This window comes from Melospiza georgiana, chromosome 17, assembly GCF_028018845.1.
Source record: "Melospiza georgiana isolate bMelGeo1 chromosome 17, bMelGeo1.pri, whole genome shotgun sequence".
NCBI classification, from domain to species: domain Eukaryota; kingdom Metazoa; phylum Chordata; class Aves; order Passeriformes; family Passerellidae; genus Melospiza; species Melospiza georgiana.
In genome coordinates this window covers 6,011,805-6,033,729 of record NC_080446.1, presented here as the reverse complement: position 1 = coordinate 6,033,729, position 21,925 = coordinate 6,011,805, and the positions used below count along the sequence as shown (strand labels likewise).

At 50.9% G+C, this 21,925-nt stretch overlaps 1 protein-coding gene across 9 annotated transcripts in view; it reads left to right on the top strand.

Moving 5' to 3' along the window:
* The first annotated feature begins 8,028 nt into the window (after nt 1–8,028).
* Nucleotides 8,029–21,925, top strand: part of KCNQ2 (potassium voltage-gated channel subfamily Q member 2) — a 67,281-nt gene continuing 53,384 nt past the window's right edge. For all 9 annotated transcript variants that reach the window (XM_058036472.1, XM_058036471.1, XM_058036467.1 and 6 more), the window contains exon 1: nt 8,029–8,330. In XM_058036472.1, coding sequence (XP_057892455.1) covers nt 8,035–8,330 — 296 coding nt within the window. In that variant the 5' untranslated portion in view covers nt 8,029–8,034. The remainder of the gene's footprint in view (nt 8,331–21,925) is intronic.

Here is a 21,925-nt window from a genome sequence, read left to right as displayed (position 1 = left end):
TCTCATCTCTCCATCCTGCTTCCATCACACCCCTTCACAAAATCCATCAGCCACCTGTGGCCCCAGAGGTGTAAATTCAGAAAAGAGGGAGGGAAGCCAGGCTCTCCCCCAACATTTTCTAAGGGCCAAACCTGAGAGCTTTTGACTGATTTCCTTTGACCACCTCCCTCTGCATTTGCCCAGTTTGAGATGCAGGTGCACCTGCAGCCAGGGGAGCACAAAGCAGCAGCTCTGGCCAGGGCAATGCACCACTTGGCACGTCCCATCCTCCTCTTGGCCTGTGCTTTACCCTGTGCAGGAATATTGCTGAGCTGAAGAGAAACTGGAGCTGTAGCCCAGCCCAGGGTGCAGCTCTGGGCCAGACTCTCCCTTCTGCCTCGGGTAGCATTTAGCCACCACTCTGATGCTTTATGTAGAGGTACTGCAGCATCTTCAAATAACTCACTTCAGCTCTGCTCACAAACACTCCTTTGCTGCCTGCAAATTTAGGATGGCCTGGTTTTGCTAAGTCTAAATGATTTGTAATCACCCCGAGTCTGGCACTGTTCTCTTGCCTGCTATCTGCTGAATGCTCTCTGCAGTCCTGGCCAGCCACAGCCCAGCACTCAGAGTGATGAGTCTGGCAGCAGCCAGGCTTTGGGATGGGGACACAAGCAGGGCAAAGAGAAGAGGACAATCCCCAAATGTCAGCTTTGTGGGGATGTGACGGGTGGGACAGCAGTCACCTGGGCTGTCTGAGCTGGGTTTTGGTAAGCCAGGAGTGTAGGGGACACAGGAGTGTGTGTGCCAGCCCTGCCACCCCTCACATCAGTGCAGTGAGAGGATCCTCTCCGAGGACACAGCATGGAATTGTCCCCATCCCACCCTGAAGGACTGTGGTGACCAGAAAGGGCAGGAGGAGGTGACAGTGATCGATGGATCCCTGAGGGCAGGGACAGCACGAGCAAAGTGAAGTTGGGAGAAAACAAAAGAGGGGTTGCATGAAAATCAGCCTGGAAATAAGGAAATGCCACCCTGCAGGCACAGCACCTGCATTTGTGCCCAACACCTCAGATGTTCAGCAGGTGCTTCCCACACAGGATCCAAGGTGAGCCCACAAAGAGAGAATTTCATCACCAGTAGAACCAGGGGTGCCCATTTTCCCATACATTTATATTTCTAATAATATCCTGTGGGTTCTCTGATGCCCATTATTATCGTGTCCATGCATCACCAGTTCCTGCACTGAGGAGATTTCTGTCCTCTCTCTCATCACATACTCTCACTCAAAGCAATCTGAAATGTCCCCCCCAATCTTTAATAAAGAAGATAAAGAAATGCCCAAAAGCTCTGCAGTTATTAAAGAAGGCAAGAGAGATGCAGATGCATGTACACCAGCTTTCCTTAAGACCTCAGGTTAAAGATAAATAAATCATAAACCCTGGCCCTTTCACGTTCTTTTGATTTCCCAGGTGTCCAGGCTGAAAGACTGATGAAAGCCTACAGCAAAAGCCCGTGGTGCATAGAAACTATGAATTTAGTTACTTTGAGAGTTTTTCTTTGCAGATGACACACGGTATGCTGTGACAGAGGCAGGAGCATGGAGACAGCCATTTCTGCCTGGCAGCTTCCCAGCAGAATACTTCAATTTTTTTAAAACCTGAAACATGGATCAAAAGCAGCCCTCCCAACTAAAATCAAAATCTAATATTCTTTCTTCAATATTTTTGAAATGGAAAAAAAATTACATGGAAAAAATGTAATGCAGATTTTTTTTTTTAATTTGGAAGGATTTTTTAAAATCTTTCTCAACAATGAAGAGGTAAAATAATTAGCTTTCAAGCCTTTCAGTATTTTAGTAATTGTGTTTGGTTTTCTTACTTTCCAACTCTGTAGATTTTGACATTTCAGAAAGAAAGAAAAAGAATTGAAAAAAAGCTTTTGCATCCAAAAAAGAAAATTATTTTTTCCTCCATGCAGGTTTAGGGCTTTAGCATCTCCTCACGCTGCTCCCCTCCTAACCCAGGACACCTGGGGCCATCTGGAATATATTTATTTGAGCTGCTTTCCCTTCCATGTCAGGCTAGAGCACAGATCAATCTGATGTGCCCCTCCTTGCAGAGATGATGTGTCAGAATCAGCTATTTCAGTATGGGCTTGCTTCTTTCGGATGACAACCTCCAGTCCCTAAATATTCATGCAGGTTTTGATTCAGCTTTGAAGTCAGTGGGAGGCAGGTGCTTGAATGGGAACAAAGCACCTAATGGGCTTTGTGGGACTGGGCCTGAGCCAGGATGCAGTTATGGTTCTGGGAGGTGCTTTGCTGGGACCAGAGCCAGTCCTGAGCTGAATTCCAAGCTCCTGAACCCAGGCAAGGCTGGAAGAGCTCCCAAGTGAGACCCAGTTTGGTTTTGTTGCTGTAAGCTGTGTATTGTGAGGGGCACAGCATTGGTTTGGAGACGTGGGAGGGGGCTCTTGGTGGCAAGGCTCCTCCATCTCTGAGTGCTCGTCCCCAAGGAGCTTGTGGTGGCCATCAGGGTGTGGGACGAGGTCCTGGAGCCTCCTTGTCCTGGGGGATGAGGTCAAAGAGCACTGAGGTGATGGCAATCTGATGGTGTGGCTTTGGTCCTTGTGGGTGCAGGAGGAGGAGGTGGAAACCCAAGGAGGTCAGGAGGAACAATGTGAGCACTGGGAGACGTGAGGGATGACTAAGAGAGCTAAATTTACAGAGTCTGGGAAAAGGAAGGCTCAGGGGCAACTGTGGTCACGGGCTAAAAATACCTTCAAGGTAACGGCATAAATGAAGAAAAGAAATTACACGTGGTCCCAAAGGAGGCGAGGGCAGGAGAAGGAGCTGGAGGGCAATGATGGAAGGGTGGAGAGTGGAGATGGGGAAGGAGACCTGGCCAGTGGGGAATTTGCCAGGATTTGTGTGCACTGAGTGGGGCAGAAGCAGAGCAGTGTAAAGGTGACAGGGAATTGGGCTGGGTGCTGATCCCTCTGTGACTTTCAGCTTCGTGGGCGCTCCAAGGGTAACACAATTTATTAATTCAAGAGAATTTGCCTTAATTTTGGGTTTTTTTCCACTTGTTTCTCCTTCCACATGCCCAGCCAAGCAGCTGTTCTTTCCAGAAACCAGTTTTCCTTAAAGTCAGGCCTCCACGGCATAAATTAATATTTAGACCTCAGCAATTTTAATCACCCTTAGAAAGGAGGAACATAAATTTCTAGTTAAGAATGGAGCATGTGTATCTCCCAAGTCAATTCAGCATAACTTGGAGAGATTTCTGTTCATAGTGTCAGATGCTTCCAGCTGCAGCTCAAGCTGATCTCATACAGCAGGATTTGTCCTGACTTTTTTCTGGAGCAGCCTCCAATGAGGTCGGTGCTGTCTAAGAACAGGGCAGGAAGATGGATGGTGGCACAGAAATTTTGCATCCAATAAATATGTAATATAAAATAAGCGGCTCTGTCAGCAGCAGGATGAAGGGAGCCTGGTTTCTTCTTATCAGCATGTTGCTTGCAAATTCTGATTGATCTATAGATTTTTAGTGGTTGGGAGGCGTGGCCTCCTCATGGGCACCTTTTCCTGTGCCTGGTAAAGAGGAGAATTCACTTTAAAATCACCTTTGAAGGGGGAGAAGGAACCATTGGGGAGCCTCTGTCTATCAGAGCTTCTAGTTTTGATGAAAATGGATAGAAACTTAATTAGCATTGAAACAGATGACTGTCAGATTTGATCAGGACTGGAAAACCATCTGGTGCACCTTCGTTTCAGGTGATTAAAAACAAAAGTTTAAAAAAATCAGTGCTGATGCTGTGGTTGTGACTGAGTGCCAAAAGCAATCTTTGATCTCTGCCAGTTTGAACCCTCTTGCTCTCAAGGTTTTGAACCAGTGCCCTCACCACCCTGCACATCCTCTGCAGCTGTACCACATCTCTTCATCCCAAATGCGGAAGCTTTGTCTGAGCATTGTCTTTTATCCCAGCCAGAAATGTCACCCTCACCTTTCTCCTTTGGAAATACATAGATTTCTCCATTTGTGCACACGAATTATCTTTCCTACAGCTTTCTTCCCCTGAAGGCTCCACCTTATGTTGGGGAAGCAACTCCTTCCAGGTCAGGTTCCTTGTATGAACCAACCTCTCTTGGGTCAGGGCTGCTGGTTTCAAAGCCAAAACTGATTTGGCATGTTGGGAAGAGTCAGGCAGGGAAGAGACATGAATAATCAATGGGCAGGGGCTCTTGAGGGCTGTTTTCTCCTCAGAGAAGAGGATGAGGGTGGTGGGAGGTGAGGGGGAGCTGAAGCAGAGTGAGATGGGTGGACAAGGGGTGCAGAGAGAGCGAGCTGTTCATGTATTTCCCTTGGCAGGTTGGTGTTGCTGGGATGTTGCAGCATCCTGTACAAGGGGAGGTAAAGCCATCTGCTTTAGGGTTTGAAAATAGCTCTGGGAGAGAGCTGTGAGTGACAAAACCCAGGCTATGGGTAGCACAGTTCACACAAGCCACCACCAGCTGGGTGGGGATGGAGAAAGGGCTCTCGTTCAGTGTTTCAAGCAGAAATTTATCCCTGGAGTCATTCTAGATATTTCACACCAGTCATTTCTTACTACATCTCAAAAATCGCCAGGGGACAGAGCATGGACTTTCTGTATCTTAACATGGATTGATGGATTTCATCCTACCTTCAGGGTCTAAGCTATCTGCCATGGTGTTTGTGTTTTAAAGCCATCACCAGTGTTGAAAGCAAAGGACTGACTCAGTAATTCTGTTTGTTTGTGGAGACATAATGTCCTTGGATCAGATAAAAGCACCTTCCCACTGCTGCTTTTATATACCTCATTAATTCCCAGTGTTAATGGCTGTGTCTTGTCTTGTGCCACCCAGCACAAGTGACACACAAGTGACTTCATCTCCAAAATTACCTGCTGCAGGCTCTGTGCAGGACATCACAGCTCCGTGCTTGTAACCAGTTGCTGCTCCTCGGGGCTGAAACTGGCCGGGCACTGGACACTGGATCAAGGGACAGCTGCTGTGAGTGACACGTGGAGGTGGAAAGGGTGAAGCCATGTGCTTCTGAGCACTCAACTGCATCTGCTGGTGCCAATCCATAAAAAATGAGTTAGAGATGCCCAGAGTCCATGGTAAAAAGAGAAAAGGGATGAGGCTAGAAGAGGTCTTCACCCACAATTTCAGGCCTTTTCCACTGCATCCTGTTCACAAAAAGAGGCAATCCTTGATGCACTTGCTCTCAAGGTCTTGTTTGTCTTTGAGGTTTTGCCTCCCTCCTGAATGAAACAACAATCCCTGACAGCCCCTACAACCACACTGTGCCTCTCCTCAGCCCACCCATGACTTGGAAAGGGTGAGATCCCACCCCTTGCCTTTCCCACTCCCCATTTCTGGTGGTCTCAGAAATGCAGGGCACCCAGAGCTGTGCTGCAGTGTGACACTGAGAATGACCAACTAATTAGGCAAAGAGGAGTGTGTTGAATTTAGATTCTTCTTTAGGGCTCACAGACTATTTGTAATCTTGAATTTGTTAATTGAAAATTGCTTCCTTTGTTTGTTGTTGGCCTTTTTGTGGAGGGGGATATTTCCTGCTTTGGGACTGCGTCACTGGATCTATAATAATGCACTTTGTACATTAGTGCCAGGCACATTTGTAATTGGCCACCCTATTAAAGAACACTAATGATCTTACAAGTGTTCACAAATAATGAATAGAATGGCCCCTCATTGAATTGAGCAATTCATTCACTGACATACTTGCAGATCTGGTTTTCCAGTATTTAACCCAGCTTTAGTTTTCTGCCTGCCTTGCAGAGATGGATTCTCTTTCAGCCATGTGTTGGAGAGAATATGGGTCACAGGAAACGTTCTGTTCATAAAAAATGTAGGGCTGCTCCACGCTCACTCTTCTCTCAACGTGCATGACAGGGTTTGGGGAGTGAGAGGCAGCAGCTTTAATCTCAGGGCTCCTCTTATCCATTAGTTCTCACTGGGATCCTCCTGAGAAATTAGGAGAGGACCAAAAAGCCAGGATTTGAGAAGAGCACTCCAAAAGGTTATGTTGATTTTGCTCATCTAAATATGAATTTCAGGAAAAGCTGGCAACAATACAGAGTGGTAAGATTGGTTTTCCAACAAAACCCAGCCCTGGGTGGCTCCTGCAGGCATAGAATTCAGGGCCACCATTTTGCTGCTTCTCTACTAACATTGTGTTGAGGCATTTATGATGAAAGGCGCAGCTTACCTGAGCTTGCTATTTAATTTACAAACAAAAAGTTTTGTCCTGAAGCCTTATTTTACATACAAAGAACACTCAGACGTGTGCAGTTCACAGATCACCTATGAATTTTTTGGTTGTAAGGGATAGAAATGTCACTGGGAAGGAGATGATGATGTTGGGCTTGATTTTATTTGGTTGCAGGTCTTCCCATTGCACTTCAAAGAACCCTTTCCCTGGAGGATAATTATGTGAGGCAGGCACCTCTGTCCTGTTTTCTGCAGTCTGCCTGTCTTCTCCTGAGTCCAGTGAAGGTGTGTCAGCAGGAAATATTCCCTGGGGCAGAATCCAGCAACGGTGTAAGGGGGGAAAATGCTGCTGCTGGACTATAAATAGTGGGGTATTAAAGAGCCGGTTTGTGTCAGCACATCTGGAGATGGACTTTCTGAGCAGCTTGGTGACCATGTCATGGTGCAGTTTCAGCTGGAAGGTGAATTTGGGCTTCCAAGAGGATAGGCTGGGAGGAGGTTGGGAAGCATGGAGAAGGGAATGACTTTGCACAGTGGGATTTGTGGAGGGGTTGAGCAGGTCTGCTGCTGAGTGGGCTCATGGAGATGGGGTCCCCCTATGACACTGGCAGTGTCTGCAACCTCTGCCAGTAGGAACACGGATGTCATCCCATCACAGGGCACTGCCCAGCCCTACCCGGGGGCAGGAGGAGCCCCCCCTCCATGGGGGTTTTGAGGGGGATGCCAGAGCCTGGTTTAGGGAGCAGACACTGCGCTGTGGGCAGCAGGAACATGCTGTACCTTGATTTTAGGGTGGGATGTCCCCGCTGCATTAGGGGGCACCTACACTTGGGGGAAAAATGCCAGACACTGCTTTTCTTGGTGGGCGCCGCATTTTTTTTAAATTTCGAGGGCGTGAGAAACAGCAAGCCCGAATTTTTAGGAGTGGGGGGAGTGCGGGCGGCTGCTGCCGGCGGGGGATGCCAAGGGTTAAGAACAGGGCTGGCATCCCACCACAGGGCACTGCCCAGCCCTTTTCGAGGGGCAGGAGGAGCCCCCTCCATGGGGGTTTTGAGGGGGTGCCAGAGCCCGGTTTGGGGAGCAAACACTGCGCTGGGGAAGATCTTGTACCTTGATCTGAGGGTGGGATGTCCCCCTGGCATTAGGGGGCACCTACATTTGGGGGAACAGTACCAAACACTGCTTTTCTTGGTCGGAGTGGCTTTTTTTAGATTTGGAGCGGGTGAGGAACGGCAAGCCGGATTTTTAGGAGTGGGTGGAAGTGGGGGGTATGCGGGATGCTGCTGCCGGCGGGGGATGCCAAAGGTTAAGAACAGGGCTGGCATCCCATGGCAGGGCACTGCCCAGCCCTTCCTGGGGGGCGCAGGGGGAGCTCCCTCCATGGGGGTTTTGAGGGGTTGCCAGAGCCCGGTTTGGGGAGCTGTGGGCAGCAGGAACATGTTGTGTCTTGATTTGAAGGTGGGATGTCCCCCCCTGCATTAGAGGGGACCTACATTTAGGGGAACACTACCAAACACTGCTTTTCTTGGTCGGAGCGGCTTTTTTTAAATTTCGAGGGGGTGAGGAACGCCAAGCCCGGATTTTTAGGAGAGTGTGTGTGTGTGTGGGGGGTGGGGGTGCGGGCGGCTGCTGCCGGCGGGGGATGCCAAGGGTTAAGGGGGCGGGCGGCGGCGGGGCGGCGCTGGCGGAGCCGATTGCAGCGGCTCCTGCGGCTTCGGCTGCGCCGGGCGCGGAGCAGCGGCGGGGAGCGCGGGCGGAGCCCCCGCCGGAGCCCCCCGCCGCCCCCCGCCGCCACCATGGTGCAGAAATCCCGCAACGGAGGCGTCTACCCGGGGCCCGCCGCCGAGAAGAAGCTCAAGGTGGGCTTCGTGGGGCTGGACCCGGGCGCCCCGGACTCCAGCCGGGACGGAGCGCTGCTCATCGCCGGCTCCGAGAGCTCCAAGCGGGGCAGCATCCTCAGCAAGCCGCGCTCCGGGGTCTCGGGCAGCGGGAAGCCCCCCAAAAGGAATGCTTTTTACCGCAAGCTGCAGAATTTCCTCTACAATGTGCTGGAGAGACCGCGGGGATGGGCTTTCATTTACCACGCATACGTGTGAGTAAAAGGGTGGGGGGCAAAGCTGGTGGCAGAGACCCCTCCCTGGGTCGAGGTGCCCTCCTGCATCCCCTGAGCCCCCGAATGCGCCGGAGAGCGGGGATGCTCCAGCTGCAGAGCGGGTGCGGGAAGGGATGCCGGGTGCCAGGGCTGGCTGGGGAGCCCCGGGGGATGCTGCGGGGGGCGGAGGCTGAGCCGCTCCCCCTCATCCTCCCCGAGATCAGCCGGGCCGGCCGGGCCGCCGCTGCATCCCGCATCCCGCATCCCGCATCCCTCGCCCCAGCCCAGGCGGTGCCCGGGATCGGGGCGGCGATGGCCATCCGGGGAAGGAGCTGCCCCTGCAGAGCTGGGGGGAGGCTCCCAGGAGAGTCACCGAGCCCCTGTCTCCCCCTGCCCGCTGCCGCTTGCGGGGGAAGGGGCTGCTCATGCGGTCGGTGCAGCGGGAGTGATGGGTAGCGACTGTTCCTCCGTCTTGCTTGAAATCACCATAGCAATGCTGTGAGCAGAGGAACAAAAAGCTCCGCTCAGGCACCGTCTCTCCTCCCCCCACCCCCCCAGCATCCTTCCCTCCCCGGCCCCATCTTTGCCTGCTGGGTGGCTGCAGGTAAAGGTTTGGCGCCGGGGTTGGTTCTGGGGCTCTGCTCAGGCTTCTGGAGGTATTTCTTGTCCCCGGTGGGAAGCGTCTGAATGGGAGATGTGTCTAGAAAGAAATGCTAATCAGTGTCTGGGGCTCGCAGCCTGTACGGCCGAGCGGTAAACAAAGGAGCATCCCTGGGTGCTCATCCCCTCCGCGGGTACCCGGGTTTTGGGCAGGAATGGCCCCGCTGACCCGCGTTTGGCAGCAGGATTCCCCGAATCCCTGAAGCATTGCTGCATAGGAGTGCAGATGACTTCCCGTTGTTCCCAGGCTCGCCAAGGGAGGGTCAAGATAAATCTCGGTGTTACTGCAACTCCCTTCCCTCTGGGACTTTCCACAGTCCCACCGGGCTCTTCTGCAGGCCTGGGCTCGGGCTCAGCTGCTCCTACCCTTGGTGCCAATGCTTTTTTTGTTTTGTTTTTGTGCTTTTCCTCATGGCCAGGGCCTCTGTCAGCCACGGCAAAAGGATTTTTGGGGCCTTTTCGGGTTTTTTTTCCTCCCCCTCCATCCTTTTGCTGTTGTGCTGCTGTAAGATAAGGAGTTGGGATGTGCTTTCTGCTCCTCAGCCATTTTGTACATTGAGGCCTTCCTTGGAGGTGTCGGTGGGACCATGGGAGAGGGGAGATCCTTGCTGGGTGCAAGGGGGAGGTTTGCTGAGCACTGCAGCGAGCTGGGGTCCTTGGGGAAGCTCATTTCCCCTGGGAAATGGGAGAGGAGAAGAGAGAGCATCTGTGGAGCTCAGCTGCAGCTACGAGGAGGAGTGTGAAGTCCAGCACTGGGCATCCTGAGCACCTCTCACGCTCCCGTCCATGCTCTGGAGTTGTGGGTGGTTTGTGTCACAAAATCTTCCAGAACGGTGTGGAGGGGCCAAGTGTCCGTGCTGGGAGCTGGGTTATTGTGTGTGCACTGAGGGTGGGGATGCAGTTTGCAGTGTGCTGTTAAATACAGCTGAGACCCCAGCTGGGGACACTGGGGTGACAGTGACAGAGATGGAAGGGGCTGAACGCCAAATGACAAACAGCAGGGGTAGCTCTGGCTGTGAGGGCTTTGCAAACATCTTGGGCTTCTTCAGCTGCTCTGTCTTAACTTCTGACCTGTTTGGCTCTCTGCATTTGCTTGGGCAGCCAGGGGTGCTCCCAGGGCCACCCCAAACTGTCCTGCTCCCAGTGCCCCTTGGCTCTCACCCCGGAGCTGCATCCCCCCAGCCCCAGCAGCTGCGTTTGTTCTGGGCTTGTGACTCCACTTGTATCTGCTGTGGCACCACGGGGAGCCTGTAAAACCAGCTCTGCCCCCTCCCCTCACGCACCTGCTGGGAAATGGAGGCTGAATTCTGGGCTGAGGTGGTAATCGCACCAATGTCTGTGAAGAGTTGATGATATCATAATTTTTTACAGTGTATTGGGAAGTTCTATGGACTGCAGTTTTCTGTACTATACCCAGGACAGGTTTAGCCTTGGCAGGTTGCTGTTACAGCTTTGGAAGAGCTGAAGGATATGGGAACCTTCACACAAAGCTGCCAGGATAAGCTCATGGCTCAGTTTTCCCCCCTTGCTGCCCGGGTGAGCCTGGCATGGCCTGTGCCAGCTCTGGGGCTGTTGGAATGGGTTCTGTAACTGGAAGTTAGTAATGCAGACAGACAGGACAGATAAAAAGCTTGTTCAAAGGTGTGGGAGGATGACCAGCCTGCCTCAAGGTCACAAAGTTTGTATGGAAGGGCTGGAGCCATTCCCATGTCCCAAAGGCCAGTGCAGTGCCCTGTGTGTGCTATTGGGGTCCCTCTGTCTCCTCATGCCCCAAACCTCATTTTGTGCCAAATCCTGGGGCACAAAAGCGCCTTTAGCCCTCATCCTGCAGGAATGGAGTCCTGAAGAAGGCTGTGCATGAGGGTGCCCTGTCCTGCCACTGTCCTGGCTCCAGCCAGCCCTCTCCACTGCCAGCACCCCTATTTCCCTGCTCTGCTGCTCACAGGGGCTTCCTGGCATGCAGATTTATTTCCAGTGTGAGTGAGTTTGTGATGCTGCAAGGCTGGGTTTTATCTCACAGATGCTTGCAGACCCAGCTGCCTTTGCAGGCACGGAGCTGCTCCAGGGCTGCTCGGGCAGCTCCCTGCACCCAAAGCCAAGACAAAACTATTAGGGCTCTCCCAGCACGGAGATGTTTTAATAAATATGAGAGGTGCCTCTGGGTAATACCTCTGCTAAATTCCTGCCTGCAGAGGCCCAGGCTGGTTCTGATGCTCTGCCTTGAGAAGCCTGTGCAGGTTGCATTTATTTCCAGTGCTGCATCCTAGATCCAATCCATCTGATTTCATTCCCCACCTCTTCCTGCTGTCGATCATTCCCTTTCTCACCATTTCATGCATAAGAAATCAGGGAAATTCAAACCAGGGAATCTCTCACTCCCCCAGCCCTGGTCTCATCTCAGATGTTGCCTCTCCAAAAGCAGAGCTGTTACCTCTGTGAGCAAAAGCAGGGTTTTATATTTCTGTGTTATGATTCATTTTTGTACTTAATAGCTCTTCCTACACTGACACAACTGGGTGACCTGCTCTTGGGAGCTGTGGGTATGATATATATGATATATAGTGTATATTTTGGATAACCCCATGGACAACTGAGCATTGGGGGTCCCATTTTTGAGTGTAGCTAGAGGTGCTGTCTGGCTCACAGCAGTCTGAGCCTGCTTTATTTCTCACCTTCTCCCAATATTTCTCTCAATACCTTTCTTTTCTATTTCCCCCCACCTTTTTTTTTTTTTTTTTTTTTTTTTTTTTTTTTTTTTGTGACAGATCCTTTACATTGCAGCACATGGCTTCATTCTGTTCAAGGCTGAACTGAAACTTGAAAAGTTGAGCTGTATCTAAATAGCAGGTCAGGCTTTTTGAGGGGTGCAGCAGCACTTAGACCTCAATTTAGTTCTCTGTACAGGTGGGCATTTGGCTCCTAAAAGTTTTCCATTTTATTACTCTGAATAATTTTTTTTCCTTCTAGTCCTTTTGGCTTGGTTTCTGTCACTTGTCATGTGCACAGAAAGGGCTGTAATACTTGAATGTGATTTTTTTGTCCCTACCTTCCATCTTATTTCAGGAGGGATCACTGTTCTGTGCCAGCCTAAGCAGGGTGCTCACCCTGGGCACCCCCCTGGTCTGAGGTGTTTGGGGACACATTTGCTGATCCCTGGGTGAGCTGCTCAGCTTTGGTCCCTGAGCTGAATGGGGGGCTGCATTTGGAACAGTGGCAAGGAAACAGCCTGGATTCAGGCACTTTTAAAGCTGTGTGCACAGGAACCAACACAATTCTTGCATTTCCTACTTAGAATTTACAACCCTGATGCATCTCTTTAACTGTGTTAAAAATAGTTTGGGTGCATTTTTCGTCTTCATACTGTGCACCATACATTTAGTTAATTAAGCAAGTGCATGGACTTAAATTATAATAAGGAGGAACATTTCCTCCCTGTCTAATTCCATTCAAATTTCCTTGTGCCATCCCCATCCCATTTGTTCTTCCCTTTTCACCCAGGCAAGCTGCCCCTCTCTCCAGTGCCCTGCCTGCATCCATGGCCATGGCTGGCTCAGGGGGAGCACAGAGGGTGGGTGAGGAGTTTCCCTGGAGTTCCAGGGTTTCTCTTTGCAGACGTGGCCTCTTTTGTGACTCCTTTCACTCCTCAGAACTGATGGTTATTTCACATAGATCCATTCCCAGCTAATCTGTTAACCCAGAATTCAGGGTGAATGTGATATGGCAGTGTCAATTGTCCATCCCCAAACCCTGAGGAGTTCATGGCGAGCTCTCGCCCCCAGACAGGGTGTCACAGACATCTTTTTATGAAAATCCCTTCCTTATGGTTTTTCCTCCTGAGAAGCTGAGAGGCCTCAGGAACAAATGTAAACATTGATTATCTGCTGCTGTGGAATGCAACAAGTGCATCTGTAATTAGTCTCATGTTCTTGTTTGTAATTAATGGCCAATCACAGTCAGCTGGCTCAGAGAGTCTGGGACAGCTGCCTTTGTTATCACTCTTTCTCTTTCTATTCTTAGCTTAGCTAGCCTTCCGAGATGAAACCTTTTCTTCTATTCTTTTAGTATAGTTTTAATGTAATATATATCATAAAATAATAAATCAAGCTTTCTGAAACATGGAGTCAGATCCTCATCCCTTTCCTCAACCTGAGACCGCTGTGAACACCCTCACACAGGGTGGATGTGGGCAGATAAGATGCCACCCAACCCAGCCCATCCATCAGTGATGTGCAGCGAGCTCTCTTGGGTTTCCCTGCCCACTCCGGGCTGAGGGGGATGAAGGGGCCAGCACAGATCTCCCACAGGTTAATAAACCTGCTGGGCTCTGCCCTCTGGGGCTTCTGCCCTGAGCTGTGGGGTCGTGCCCACCCCAGGGACCCGGGCACCTTCCTGCTGGGACGGCTCACGAGCTCCTCTCCAGCTGCTTAGTCAGAGCTTGGTGGGAGCAGCCTGATTGCAGTTGCTTTAATGTGTCACGTTCCAGCCGTCATATTCACCCCACACTGACATTAAGGAAATGAAAAACAAGCTGATCCCCTGGGTGACCTCCTTTTCTTGTGCTGCAACACACCTCAGATGAGTCTTGCTGTGGTTTGATGTATTAAAGGAGGAATAACCCAAAACGCAAGCTCCAAATTCTTTACTAAAGGGAAGATGGGCACAGCTCAAAGAGATATAGTTACAAAAATCAGGTTTGTTGATTTTTTGGTTGCATTGCAGCACAAGGAAGGGGTGGCAGGGTGAGACACTGTGCCCAGGGTGAGCAGAGCACAGGGTTTGCCAGGCATCAGTGCTGCTCACAAGGATATAAAGCATGTAAATTTAGTGTTCAGCTTCTGGGAGTTAAGTAGCAAACACTTAGCCCTGCATAACCCTTTTTAAGGTAGCCCAAATGCTCACTGGTTTCTGAGTTCCTGAGGAACAGATTGTTCTTTAAATTGTGGTGACAGGGAGCTGTGCCAGTCCTTTTTCCTGCCATGTAATCTCCTGTGGAACAGATATGGTAGAGCTGAGGAAGGTGGGGAGTGGTTCCTACAGAGGATTAATGTCCCTGTTGGTGTGATGTCCCTGCACATCAAAGAGAGGAGTCTCTAGCACTGGGACACACATTTCTTTAGAATAATGCAATAATTTTTCATCCCTGATGGTCCAAAAGGAACTACATTGCAAAACCAGATTGTTGTGGTGGCCTGGACAGAGTTTCATGAATGTATTTAGAGTGCATTTAGAGTGTATTTAGATGTACTTGACTAGTGAGCACACGATGGCACAACCAGGTGGTGCAGAAGGACAGGGGGTGCAGGATCCTCCACACCACACATTTAAATGCTCCTAATCAGGCTGCAAGACAAAAAGATTTGGGCTCTTCTGACAGCCACCTGTGAGGAAAGATGACTCCCCCAGGACTGCAGGAGTAGATATTTCAATGTAAAATGTTTTGCACTGAGACCATCACTGTGTGGTGAGCAGGCTGTGTGAGCTTGCTCAGCTCGCTGAAGCTTTGGTGACCTGGGCTCCTCATGTGGCTCCTGTGGCCTTCTCCTGGCAAAGCTGCAACCTCAGCCTCCTGTGACACTGACAGCAGAGGTGTCTTGGGGGCGTCCTGTGCATTCACTGTGAGGCACTGAAATAATTACTAGTGCTGTTGGATGGGGAGTGTCACACCAAGCACTGGCTGGGGTGGCAGAGCTTCTTGGCTCTACAGCTGCCAATCAATGAGGGAAAGCAGAGAGCTCCTGCAGAACTCTCTGGTCTCTCTTTGGCATAACTCCAGCCTTTTAATGTGCTTTTTAGATGTGCGGAAAAGTTTTGGTGTTGGTAAGCATCCATAAGGTGATTTTTTTTTGGAGTGGATCGGATGTCAAAGAGCTGCCTTTTCCAAGAGAGGAAGCGAGAAAACCTCTGGAATCTTCTCACCTCTCTCTCTTGCTGATGTAGGGAGATGATTTAGAGCCACATCAGAGTCAGTGGGGTTGCTGGGGGACTGAGTAGTCACTTGATTTCTCTTGAGATCTATAATGTCCAGATGTTTAAGATGCAGTGAGCTTTCATTGTGAATTCGGTGATGCTCAGATATGTCCTGGATTCTGCATGGAAATCCCACAGCAGGCCCAGTGCAGGGTTAGGTGGGCAGGTTTGCCTTCTGCAGGTGCCCATTTCCCTCTGTTGGTGGCACAGGGAGCCTAACTCACCTTGCAGACCTTAGTGAGAGCTGGGTGGCACCAGTGCAGTCCAGGAAGAGAGATTTTGCATGATTTTCAACTGAAAAACAGGAGTGAGAGGAGGCATCTCCCACCTCCTGCCACAGCCTGTGGGAACTGGGGTGCTCAAAGGCAGAGCTGCACTGTGGACAGCCCAGCAGGTAAGGTGAAGGGGAGAGATGAGCCTGATCCATATTGAGATGGAATGACCTGGTTCTGAGATCTTTGAGAAGTGGTTTTGAGAAAGGAATCTGTGTAGCAAGCCCTGAGCAGCTCTTGTGATCTGCAAGCAAGACTGGGAAAAATCAGAAGCCACCAAGCCCAAGTGCCCAGTTGCCATCTCCATTCAGAAATCCTCCTTTTCTTACTGCCACCCCCAGGAGGGTGGGACAGGGGAAAGAAACAGGAGGACAGGCAGAAGCAGAAGGAATCTCTGAGTTAGGAGGCGACTGCTCTCTGTCTGCACGTCCTGGCAGCTCCATCGTGGCTGGTGCTTGGTCTCTTCAGGACAGATTTTGCCTCGCGGAGGGTCTTTCCCGAGCATTCACAAATTCCTCATTTGTAAACAAACGCTGATCTGCCTGGCAGTTCTGCTCTCTCGTTTAGAGCTCTGCCAGCCCTGGGGAGGTGACAGTGTGGGAGCAAATTAGGGCTGGGGTGGCAGCAGAGCTGCTGTCACGCACTGCAAGGGATGAGCACAGCAGGGCAGGCACTCCTGACAGAGCTTCCACAGCCAGCCTGTCACTCCCCATGAAGTTATCATGATGCCCAGGAAAAAAAAAAAATAAAAATAAGCTATCAGGAGTCCTGGCTCAAGGGTAACTGGTGGACACCTTGTGTGTCTCCTGTGTGAGGGCAGTAGGTTGTGTCTGGGTACCTGCTGTGCCTGTTTCTTGCAGGTTTGGTGTGGTGGAAAAAACTAATATGGGGTGCAGGGAAAAAGTAAAAAAAATCAGTCAAGGAATAATTAAACTGAATAGAAAGGGAAAAAATATTATTCTGTTAGTATTACAGCAGTGTGTAAGCACCCCTAAGGGGAGGAGAATTCTACTAGCATCCGTTCTGCCTATCAAGTCAAAAAGAGCCAATCCCTGCTGGAAGACTTGGTGTACTGAGCATCCAAGACGCTCATAAAAGAAAAGGCATAAAACAGTTGTTGGGGCAGTGCTGGTAAGTGTTATCTTTGCTCCACTTTGCTTTTTAACAGCATTTCCTGTCACCTGATTTGCTTTTGGATTGGTGGTTTGCTTTCTGTCCGTGCTCCTTGCAAAGGAAGGCAGGGGTGGCTTTGGCCAGCCTGAGAGCCTCAGCAGGGCTGGCACTGGGCTGGGAGGATGGAGGTGGCACCTTCCCAGTGCCATGGGTCACCCTCAGAGGCACAGTTTGCTGTGATCTCACTGTTCATTACAGATGCAGCGCGAGGAGGGCTGCGAGTGGCTCTTGTTGACTTTCTCCTGTTGGGGTGTTGTGTGTGGCAGTGGAATGACAGCTCTGGGAGACGTTCTCCTGCATGTTTATGGGCTTGTGCTCAAGTCACAGTCCCAGAGTGGCCATTAATTGGGTTTATGCTTGCTGGGAGGTTCGTTACCTGATCTGAAGAATGTAATAAGGGATAGAAGAGCACTCCATCTTTCACTCAAGAGGAGAGCAAAATAGGTAAATATAAATATCTGTATATTTAGCTGGACAAACAGGGAGTGAGGCTCTGTTTCCTCCTGCCACTTCAAGCCATATGGTGGTTAAGCCTGAGTGCTTCCAGGAAGGGCAGCAAAAAACAAAACCTCTCCCCAATAACAAGGACTACTCAGTGCTCTTGAGGCAGGTGTACTGCAGGAAGAGCTGGGGCTGGTGTGACCATTGCCTCAACGTTGGACACTGTTATTTTTCAGTGGTTATTCATCCTTCCTCTTTATGCCTGGCAAGGATGGAAATGCCAAGTCTTGCCCAGTTGACCTCTTGCTAGGCCTTCCTCCAAGCTTTCTGGGGTTTATTAGCGATGATTTGTGCTTTAAGGACTGGTGAGATTCCTGAGTCATCCCCTTAGGCAGGGAGCTATTTATTTCAGTGTGTGTGTTACACTCCCTGGGAGTGGGTGTCTCTCTTCCGCTTTTGGATCCTGCCCTGACACTATATAAAGACTCCAGGCTTGAATGAGCAACAAAGCCAACCCTCAAACTGGCTCCATCCTTTGGGAGATCCGTGCTGCTGATCCCATCTCTCCTGACTGCAGGGGCATGGCTGTTTGGAGCATGGGTAGGAGCTTGCATGGGATGTGTGTCCATCTCGGGGTGTGGAGATGCTGGGACAGCTCCTGGGGACTTGAGTGTGCTGCATGTGCTTGTCCAGGAGCAGCTCTTGCTGTCCATTGGCTCCTGGCTGAGGGGGAGGTGGGATTTGTACCATTTTCTTTTCCCCCGGAGGTTTCTCTGCTGGTCCTGCTGGGTTTCTGATTAGTGGGGTTTTCATTATTTAGCAGAGATGAGGTGTTGAGGGGCTGTGAGTCTCTGTTGGTATCCCAGCAGGGACTGGAGGTGCCATGGGCAAACCTGGGTGGGTTCCTCTGAGACATTCCAGTGCAGGGATTTTGTTGTGTCCTTTTCCCCAGGATGGGCCTTTCCATGCCTGCAGGAAGCTGCCCTGCAATGGGTTTGGGGGGGAAGGAGTAGCACCTCTCTGGGACCTGCACAGCAGCCAGCCTGCTCATGGCAGTGCTCATCCAAAAGCTGACTTCACACCCAATTAAGCATCACCCTGAGCCAGAGGGACAAGTCCTCATGTCATTATGTCTTGAACTCAATTGCTGGCACTTCATGAGGGCTGTGTCTCCACAGCCTGAGGGAATGGAGCATTTAATCCGTATCAGCTCTAAAGAAACTTGGTTAATGTGATCTCTGGTTGGGTTCTTGTGGGTAGGGGATGCACATCTCTGGCATGGTCTTTTTCTTAGTTATGGCTATTCCTGTAAGGAAGGGAAAAATCTTAGACAGAAGGAGAATTTCCTGAGCTCTTTCTCTGTAATTTACCAGAATTTTGCATTGAATTTTTCTTCTTCACCTTTTCTTCTTTTAACATCGTGATGTTTTTAATACTATTCTTAATTAGCAGCTTCTTGCTTATCTTGCTGGCTAATGAGGGATAGGAAGAATTTCTGCACTGACCTTTTGTAGCTGATGATGTTTTTCTTTTCTGCAACAGAAAACAGATGTAATTTAAAACTTTCTCTGAGCTGCCCCTCCAGACCCAGAGGCTGCACCCTCCCTTTCTGATGCAGTTGTGGGTGGTGGGAGCACCTCAAGCCATATTAAATGACACAGAGAGAGCTGCTGAGGCTTGGTGTGAGGATCAGCAGATTAATGGGATAAATAGAATCATAGAATTGCATTAGAAGGGATCTTAAATCTCATCTCTTTCCACCCCTGCCATGGGCAGGGACACCTTCCACTGGCCCAGGATGCTCCCAGCCCCATCCAACCTGGCCTTGGACTCTTCCAGGGATGGGGCAGCCACAGCTTCTCTGGGCACCCTGTGCCAGGGCCTCAGCACCCTCATAGGGAAGAATTTCTTCCTAATATCTAATCTAATCCTGTCCTCTGTCAGTTTAGATAGTACCATGCAGGTATGAAATTTGGTTTTAATTTGGCAGTGATTCTAAACAATCTTAGTATTGGGAGAATGATTTGGGGTTGTAAGTTTAGGAGAAGGTAATGGAAGTGTCTGAATGAGACAAATGAATGGGACTCTAAAGTTGTTTCTCTCCTACTGTTTTTAGCAGGTGTTGGGGATGTAAACATCTATGAGTATGTGGGGCATATCCCAACCTTGGGTCTCCACCCAAGATTTGGGATAGCCAAACCTAGGAGACCTACTAATAATTCAGGGCTTGGTTTTGCCTGGACTTGGCTCATCCATATGCAAGAACTTGGGTACCTGGGGAGTATCTCCATCAAACCTGCCATTTTTGGTTCCCTTCTTTGCAGACAGCCTTTTGTGGGTGTGTGTTTGGCAGAGAGCACCTGCCCACAGCCCAGCCTGCTGTAGGTAAACAGGCTGAACCTCCAGGAGGAGTTCAGTCCTCTCTGGCCTTGCTCTTCCCCCCTTGGGAGGTGGAAATCACAGAGAAATTCATGAAGGTAATGAATTGCCTCCCCATCTGTTTCTGGGGAAGGCCCTGCAGCCACATCCCCGTGGGATGTGTTGGGAAGAGTGGCTGGAGTGAAGCCTGACCCTGTGATGGCTGCAGTGGGATGTACATCCCTTCTGGACAAGCCCAGGGCTGCAGCATCGAGCACAGGCCTTGATCACTAATTTTCCATTTGCTAAAAGACAGCAGAAATTAAATGAAGATTAATTAAACTTTTTTTCTTTCCCCCTCCTTCCTGCTTCCTCTTGCTCTTTGCCGTTTCTAGGGAAGACTGAAAATAGGTGCTGGAGAGGAAGCTGAGCTCTGAGCATCCTTTCAGGAGTGCAGCATATGGCCCCCATGGGACTGCAGGGAAAGGCCCTCTCATTATGGGGAAGGTCCTGTGAGGCTGGGTTACACAACCAGCGTGGAGCTGCTGCTTTAGCAGCAGGCTGAGGATGCTGTGAACTCCAAATGCTGTGACTTCCACGGTGCCAGGTTATAAATTGTGCTGTTCCCACATCCCCATCAGCTCCTCCGGCAGCTGACAGTGGCCCTGGCAAACCAGCCTGGCCGTGTTAGACCCAGGGCTGTAGCTCTGGCTTAGAGGGAGCAAGGAGAAGGTGCAGATGCAGAGCAGGAGGCCCAGAGCCAGCTGCAGCTGCTGAGCTCAGTGCTGCTTTCCTGTGGCTCCTGGAGCCTGCAGTCCTGGCTGCAGATTGCTGTAATTCCCAAGGTCAGACCATGCTCGCTGCCTGGAAGGGATGGGTGGTACCTGCAGCTCTGCAGGAGATGGTTTGAGCAGCACAAACCCAGCTGTGGTCCTGCTGTTGGTCATTCCCTTGCCGCACATCTGGGCACATCTGTGTGTGCCTGCACCAGGCACCTGCAGCATCCCCGAGAGGAGCTGCTGGATGTGACCCAGGTGGGAGATTCCCTGCTTTTCCAGAGAACGGGCTGTGAAAGCTGCCTTGGGAGTAAGCTGGGAATTGGATGTGGGATCTCGCTGCTGCCAGGCTGGCTCTGATTTCCTCTGGAGCCCAGGGGAGCAGCAGCATCTCCTCTCCTGTTCCCAGGCTGGGCTGCAGCAGCTCTCCAGGCAGCAGCAGCAGCAGCACAGCGATGCCGCAGGGCTGGGGGAGCTGCTGGGGCACTTGGATGATCATTCCTGAGAAAAGGGGGTTAAAAGCAGGTTTTTTGCAAGCCTTTGCCTGCCATTTTAAACGGGAAGGATGTTTCCCTGGCAACGAGATGGATGCTTCCCAGCAGAGCATATGGCTTCCATCGACTTTGATTTACCAGCGTGTTGAAATGGCAGCTAGATAATCTCTCTTCAGCTTTTCTCTGTCCATGCCATGTGTCCCTTGTCCTTAGGAGTTTTTAAAGGCTCCAGCCCCTGCAGTGCTGCCCCTGCTCCTGTCCCAGGGCTGGGGCTGCTGGGGTGCCAGGGCTGGGTCTGGGGACCTTTGCAAAGAGGGACCTGCACAGAAAGACCTGAGCATCACCCAGAGCAAGGAGCTGGAGGGTGGAAAGGAAAATTCCTTTCCTTTGCTGCTTTTCTCCAGCCAAGCAGCTCCTCCTCCTCAGAGATTATAATCCACAGACCTCTCTTCCTATTCTCCTCCCTGCTTTAAATCATTTTTAGATGTTTTCCACCTTTCACCACACAATCATCTGCCTCCTGCAGCTTGCTATTTATTGTTGTGTTTACTGGCACAGGGAAATAAGGAGAGGGAGCAAACCTGTCATTTGCTGTGCGGGGGAACATGGGGGAGCTGCTTTCTGGGAGCTCGTGGCTTTCCCAGGCTGGCTGGGGTGGGCCAGCCCCATGGGGCTCCTGTGGCAGCCTCCTTGGAGGGGCAGAAATGGGGGAAGAGGTTCTTACCCTCACTGCTGCCCATCACTGTGGCAAAATTGATGAAAATCGGCCAGCAGGTCCAAATTTTAGGTAGAGACAGGGAGGCAGGCAGACAGGGTGATTGTGTGAGGCTCATCCATTGTCAGGGATGTCAGAAATTTATTTGGTCACCACCTGGTTGGTGCTGTCTGAGCCTGATTGCCATCTGCCCATGTCTGGGTGGTTCATAGCAATGAACAGCAGTGAGGGACAGGTGTGGGGTTTGGGAACTGGCTGGGTAATGTAGCCTTAGCTGAAGGGATTGTGCTGACCTGTGAACTGCTGCAGTGCAGGGACAGCTGGGGGGAAATGCATTCCTCCCCTCTTCCACTGATGGAGGTTTTGGGTGAGGTAATGGCACCTTTTTTGTGAGTATCCAGGTGAGCACAAAAGCCTTCAATGTGCTGGCTCTCAAGCCCAGCCCTGCTTGCAGCAGCCCCCAGAGCTGCTCAGTTCAAACGAGGCTCCCTCATTAACTGAGGTCACCCTGATTTCCTGTGGCAGGGCCATGCCTTCCCTCCCCTTTCTGCAGCTTCAGCTCTCTGGGCAGCCTCTCCCTCTGCAGAAGGTTCTCAGTGTGTGAGCTGTGCTCTCCTGCTCCCAGCCACACCTGGCCATCCACCTGCAGTACCTGGGTTGTACCAGGGAAGAAGTGAGAGGTGACAGAAGTGTTTAATTGTCCTTTGGTGCTGGGGATTCCTGTGTCAGGTGCAGAGAG